The sequence below is a fragment of the Chaetura pelagica genome, unplaced genomic scaffold (assembly GCF_000747805.2).
Source record: "Chaetura pelagica isolate M959 unplaced genomic scaffold, ChaPel_1.0 scaffold221, whole genome shotgun sequence".
NCBI classification, from domain to species: domain Eukaryota; kingdom Metazoa; phylum Chordata; class Aves; order Apodiformes; family Apodidae; genus Chaetura; species Chaetura pelagica.
Window position 1 is genome coordinate 181,606 of NW_009952533.1, and position 6,979 is coordinate 188,584.

Here is a 6,979-nt window from a genome sequence, read left to right on the forward strand (position 1 = left end):
CAAATTTACTGATAATACACTCTATGCCCTTATCAGGATCATCAATAAAGATGTTAAACAGAAACAGTCCCAACACTGAGCCCTGAGGAACAACCACTTGTGACTGGCCCCAGCTGGATTTGACTCCATTGACCACCACTCTTTGGGCCCAACTGTCCAGCCAGTGCTTGATCCAACAGATTGTGTGCTCATCCAGGCCATGAGCAGCCAGTTTTTTATGAGAGTTCTAAGGGGAACCGTGTCAAATGCTTTTTGGAGGTCCAGACAGACAATATCCACAGCCTTTCTCTCATCCAATAGTTGGGTCATCAGGTTATAAAAGGAGATCAGGTTCGTCAGGCAGGACCTGCCTTTCATAAGCCCGTGCTGACTGGGCCTGATCCCCTGGCTATCTAATAACACTCAAGATGATCTGCTCCATGATCTTCCCTGGTACCGAGGTCAGACTGACAGGTCTATAGTTTCCTTTCTGCTGTTCTTATGGATGAGTGTTACATTTGCTACCCTCCAGTCCATTGGGACCTCCCCAGTGAGCCAGGACTTCTGGTAAATAATGGAAAGTGGCCTGGCAATCACATCTGCCAGCTCTTTCAGCATCCTTGGATGTAGCCCGTAGACTTGTGTGCGTCTAAGTGGTGTAGTAGGTCTCTGACCACTTTTTTAATTGTGATTACCTAATTCCATGTTTTATTAAAAATATAAAAATGCCAGCAGCATTTTCCTATATTTTTCTCTTTCCTAAAGTTTGTTCTTGCTATTGCATGTTCACTTTCTAGTGTTGGATGCAGCCCATCATCGTCATTGGCCAGGAGTTTTGAAAGTGGTATCTGGGTGCCATATATCCTTGTTTCAGATGCCATTGCCAGAAGATGGAATGCAATTTGGAGGATCCATGAGCCTGCATGGAAACCATATGACCCTGGCTTGTTTTCACGGACCTAATTTCCGCTCAAAATCATGGGCCTTATTTCACCTTGAAGAACCCAATATTGCATTTTGGACAGAAGCCCAGAAAGTTTGGGAAGATGGTAATTTAAACCATTTCCTCACTTCTCTAAATTCCTCTAAATGCATTTTAAGAAAGTATTGGTAAGAATACATCAAAGAAAAACTTTGTCTGAATCAAGATTATTTCCCAAAATATACCCCTTATCTAAAATAATTTGTTCCCTCCATCTTTACCACAATTTGCTTTATCTGTGGAATAATACAAAGTACATTTTCAAATATTCCAGGTATGTCCCTGATAATACACCTACAAAGTGCATTATTATTAATTGCATGTCTGTGTTTATGTAGTTTTTGTATGATGAATTTTTATCATCTTATTGCTTCTATTTGTCTTCATATTGAGATGTTTTTACCCTGTAGCTACTGAGAATTTAATTTTTCTGTTGTTTGCAAGCTTTATAGCAGTTTTTATTGCCACTAGCATACTAATTATTAATGTTCAATACCTTTGCAAGGAGAGGACAGTGAGAGAAGAAGTCCTTCTGCTCTTACCAAGATGTTTTCCTTTTTTTTTCCTCTCTCACCCTGCTCCATCCCCGCCCTCAATGCAGGTACTAGTGAACACTCCACGTATATTGTGCAAACCTTGGACTTCCACTTGGGCCATAACACTATGGTCACCAAGCCCTGTGGAGCCCTGGAAAGCCCCATGGCAACAATCACAAAGATAACGAGGCGCCGCCACGAAAATCCCCCCCACGGAGTCGCCAGCGTGAAGGAGTGGTTCAACTATGTGACAGCCACAAGGAATGAAGGTTCAGTTCATGTTTGTTAAGTTTTGGGGTTAGTCTGCTTGCCCGGCAGTGCAGATTGTGCTGTTGAAAAGCTGCTAAATTTCAGATGGGCTACAGGGAGAAGGGAAGCTCTTTCTTATTGAGAACCTTGTGGGGGGAATGGTGCAATGAAGCAGAGCAATATGCTAAAGAGCTGGAAGTCTTACTGAACTAAGTCCTTTTTAAACTTTGCAGTAAAGCCAGAATGTTCTGCTAGTGCACAGGGCACTTACATATCTGGGTTGCAAGTAGGATTTATGGATTAAGTTGAAGTGGGAATATGTATTTTACATTTCTGTCTCTACTTGCAACTAACATTTGACAATCACTCACCTGCCTAGAGGTTTTCAACCTTGAGTACTTCTGGGCCTTAAAACATTTAGAATAATATCTTTAAATGTTAATTTGAAAGTAAAACTTTCAAGAAAATATTAAAAGAAATCTTAAAATACAGGTGCTACTATTTCATTCACAAACCACCAAATCAGTAGGTGATATCAACAGAATTCCTGTGAAAGCACAAATAGCAGAAAATGGCATGTGGTGAGAAGTGAGCATGAGAGTTTATTGAAAAAAACATATTAAAGTTATTGATATACTATACTAATATTCTTTCCTTTTGAAAGACACAACAGGATGTAATGGTTGAAGTTCACCAACAGAGGCGCTGTCTGTCAGATGTTATGTAGCCTTGTTTTGCCCCATTCAAAGGACAGTTTTGTTTGGCCTTTTGTAGCTGGCTTTGGGGAGCAGGATAAAGGATACAATCTTAACCATCATACACCAGCAGTTTTACAATTAAATAGTAGCTTTTGTTAACTTGTCACAACATCAACAACTGAAAGCTAATTCAAATGATGTTGCATGTGTACTGTGGTAAAAGTCTTGTGACAAAGTTGGATTCCTGGTCAGCAGTTATTTCTGACAGCAGTGCTGCCTTGGTGAAGTTAGGTATTACTTGTATTAATCAGATTTATTTTCATTTCAAGTATTAGTGTATTTAAAACCACAAAGGACACACTTTTAACCCATACTTTCTGTATCTCAACTGAAAGATCATTACTACAACAGAGTTGTGATAGAGTGGTCAGATCAATAACATTTGGACTTTAAGCTTCCAGAAACCTAATAAAGATGCTTAGAAGTGCCCAGATGTTAGGGAAGTGATATTTATGACCTTCCTTTTTATTATGAGAAATATTTTGTTAAATATTTGTCACCCTCTGTGCTGATGAGAACCTTTTTTTTAATAAAGACTACTGAATTCAGGAATTTCCTGTTGTCTCTGTAGAGTTAAACTTGCTTCGAAATGTTGATGCGAACAACCCAGAAAGCAGCACAACAGTGAAAAGCTCAAGCTTGTTAAGTGGCTTCAGAGGTGGCTCCAGTTACAACCATGAAACTGAAACCATCTTTGCATTGCCAAGGATGCAGCTGGATTTTAAATCTATTCACGTTCAAGAGCCCCAGGAGCCTTCATTACAAGGTGCAGTAAACATTTGTTTTTTCTTGACCATTTGTCAGAAGTGAGAAGATAACATGCAAAGCTACTGTGCTGATATGAGAAGAGGATTTAATCTGAGAATTGCTGCAAATTTGCAAGAAAGGATACAATTTCATAATAACATGTAGAGGGCATTCTGATGAGAGAGTGAAGATCTAGTACAGAGAGTGGTCACTATAGAAAAAAATTACTAAGATAAATTAATATGAACATTTCAGCTAGATTGGTTGTTCTTAAGGGGATGGTTTTCTTATTTTTATTAAAATGTTAAAGAGGACAGCTGTTCTGAGAGAGTATGAGATAGGAACCTAGATGTTATGCTCTTATTTTCAAAATGTTATCTTCAGACTAAAACTGGAACTGGTGGGAAATAAGACTTCTGAAGGTGTAAGATAATAATGTAGATGTTTCTCTTGGTTTAGCAGTGGTTTTAATCCATACTGGATCCTGGATAGTACAGCTGAATAAGTAAACCTGTTGGGCTTTGGTTGTTTTTTTAATTGCCAAACTAGCAAAATCTACTGTCCGCTTTTCTTACTGTCTAAAATCATGCACTGATAGCATAGCACAAGCCAGTGATACTGCTGCAGGCTGACTGTCCCTGTTGAGAATGATCAAGGTTGTTACATGGTGATATTTCTTTGTTTTCAACATCTTAAAAAATATATCAGAAGCTACTCTGATGCAAAAATTGTTTGAGAAATGCTGAAGCTGCTAAACACAGATGTTAATTGCAGTTCTTCCTCTTTTTACTCTGGTTCATGAACCAGACAGAGTCTCTGGTTCATTAACAGCAATGTAATTTTCAAATAACTTGTATTTGTATTCAAATTCTCCGTACTTTTATGTACACTGTATCACTTACAAGTGTACTAATAGGATTTTTTTTTTCTGACTGTAGATACAAGTGTTAAACCAAAGGTGGAATGCAGTGTAGTAACTGAATTTACAGACCACATTTGTGTAACTATGGATGCAGAATTGATCATGTTTCTGCATGACTTGGTGTCTGCTTATCTAAAAGAAAAAGAAAAAGGTAAGTTGCTATTTATGCAGTAATACTCATCTGACAAACTGCAATTATCAGACTATTTGACAGTGAATACTTGCATGCTTTTTAATAGAGTTGACTTGTTAAAAATGTTTTTAATAAAAAAAAAAATAAACCTGACTTCCATTGAAATTGGGAGAAGCAGCATTAGAAATCAGTATGAAAGAAAATGAGAGCATTTATTTAAAAATTTAGTCAATCTAAAAAAGTTCTAAACTAGGAGCATGACTGAGTTTTGCTTATGGAATGTGATAAGCTTTGTTGAATGCTGTGATGAATTGGAAAGAAAGCCCTTGTATTTGGATGCTTTTGACTGGCAGAGAGATGGGAGAGTTCCACACTCCAGTTTAACCCAGTGTCCATTCCTGCTTTCATAGGATATTTTTTTACTAGCACTTTGTTCAAACCAAAACTGTTTACCAGAAATCATGTAAAACTGAAACTCAGGATGGTTCTCTCTTTTCTTGCAATGTGTGCCCGTGTCTCATTAACCATGTACAAAGAGAACTCAAGTGAGATGCTCATGAATGACTGGTATTGGGTTTTTCCTCTGTTTTGTAGCAATTTTTCCTCCTCGTATTTTGGCTGCTCGTCCAGGGCAGAAAAACTCCGTTGGTGTTCTTGAGGACAGCTCTGCTGACAAAGAGGCAGAGGAAAGCATTACTTACACTACAGTTGACTGGAGAGAATTTATGTGCAATACTTGGCATTTGGAACCCACGCTGAGGTAACAACCCAGGCTTATCTGCCATCTCTTTCTCTTGGCATTTTATCTGTGGGAACTGTCCTGCAAACCACAAGTGTTTCCAAGCTGATGCTGTTCAGCTTGTAAGAGGATCAGTCTTGAAGATTCATCTTTGGCTACTTAGCGCTGGTATGAATAATATGAAATGACAAAAAGGATGTGACCAAAGCTGGCTAATGCTATTATCTGTTACATCAGTTAACTTCTAGATTAGAGCTTATGGCAATTAAAGACGTTGGGGGCTCTTGGGAATGAGGGTACAGTAAAACTAAAGTCATCAAGGGCCAGAGATTCCTGTTTTACTCTGTCCTGCAACAATCCATTCACTTTCTGCCATAGTTTTTCTATCTTTTAGTTTTCCACTTTTAGCATTCCAGCTTTAGTAGTTCTTTAAACGGTTACCTTAAAATAAAAAAGTACTGTATACAAGGTGCTAAATGGCAGTTTGAACTTAGCACAAAAGCAGTGTGTGTATAGCAGCAACTCTCTGCTCTCAGTATACACTTCTGATTCCTGAAAATTACTTTTCTCTGTGTCAGGGTTTGTTTGTTTCTTTCAATCTCTGCTGACACTGCTGGAGCACCTAAGTGTTCATTCACATATCAAAACAATACATCAACCCAGTCCAAATAAATGCTGACAGTTGGCATTTTGTGTTATCAAGAATAATACAAATCAATTTAAACATGATCAGGAGGCAGTCCTGTCTGCTTTTTGCCTCCTTGAGCATACTTTTCCTTTGAAGGGGACGTTCCATTGGTCATCTTCAGCTCATCTGTAAAAATTATATTTGAAACAATGCCTGTTGGACTGGAGTTGGTCAGAAGTAACAATGGTAAAAAAAAAATAAATCAATGTTTGCTTATACAAATGCCAGCTGCTATATTTATATATTATAGATTAAGCTCACCTATTTTGTGGGTGTTTTGGGTTTTTTTAGATTAATATCCTGGACTGGGAGAAAAATCGATCCTGTTGGTGTTGACTACATCCTCCAAAAGCTGGGCTTTCACCACGCAAGGACTACTATTCCCAAGTGGCTGCAGCGTGGTGTCATGGATCCTTTGGACAAGGTTTTGTCAGTTCTTATCAAGAAACTTGGTACTGCACTGCAGGATGAAAAGGAAAAGAAAGGAAAAGACAAAGAAGAGTACTAAAAATATAATGTGACAACCGTAATTCCGTTTGATTTTATCAAAGTGTTTTATTGTATTTTAAGAGTTTAAATATGGTTTAAGGAGAAACCTAACAGCTTTTTGCTACTCTATTTAAAACTTACATTGTGAGTAACTGTTTACTGTGGTACATGCTACCATTCTGTATTTGAAGTTATTGCATGATGATGACCAAGGTATATTCTGTGAAGGAATAGCTGGAACACTGTAAATCTGCCCGTCAGCATCCACTGTTTTATGATGTGCAATATGATTCCTGCATCTTTAAAATACTTGCAGATTAACTGTGAATTTTCATGAACTTTTATTTGCCATAACACAAACCCCTCCTTGATGTGACTGGTAATTTGATTTTTGTCGAATGTAGAGTTGTGTAAATTATATATATATATATATGTAACTTATGAAACTGTGATTGCCTTAGTGCTAAAAATCATTAAGTTTATTACTCTTGTAATAAAATTTAACTACTGTACAGAGCGTTGTTGTTGTTCAACTTCGTTGATTAAAACAAACAAACAAACAAGGGTTTTAAGTGTGACTTTGCATCGAGAATCACTGAAGCGAGGGGGCTGCGGGAGCCCGGCCCGCCCGGGGGGGGGGCTGCAGCGAGCACCGGCCCGGCCCGAGGCACCGGAGACGGCGGCAAGGAAGGAAGGAGGGCGGTGGGAAGGAAGGAGGGCGGTGGGAAGGAATGAAGGAAGGCGGGCGGCGCGGCAG

General features: G+C 38.6%; 1 protein-coding gene across 1 annotated transcript in view; it reads left to right on the plus strand.

The window, feature by feature from the left end:
• KIAA1109 (KIAA1109 ortholog) overlaps positions 1-6,737 on the plus strand; it is a 108,175-nt gene extending 101,438 nt beyond the window's left edge. The window contains exons 79-84 of the mRNA XM_010008907.1: positions 777-1,028; positions 1,563-1,766; positions 3,076-3,270; positions 4,190-4,324; positions 4,901-5,066; positions 6,025-6,737. Coding sequence (XP_010007209.1) covers positions 777-1,028; positions 1,563-1,766; positions 3,076-3,270; positions 4,190-4,324; positions 4,901-5,066; positions 6,025-6,241 — 1,169 coding nt within the window. The 3' untranslated portion in view covers positions 6,242-6,737. The remainder of the gene's footprint in view (positions 1-776; positions 1,029-1,562; positions 1,767-3,075; positions 3,271-4,189; positions 4,325-4,900; positions 5,067-6,024) is intronic.
• The last annotated feature ends 242 nt before the right edge of the window (positions 6,738-6,979 follow it).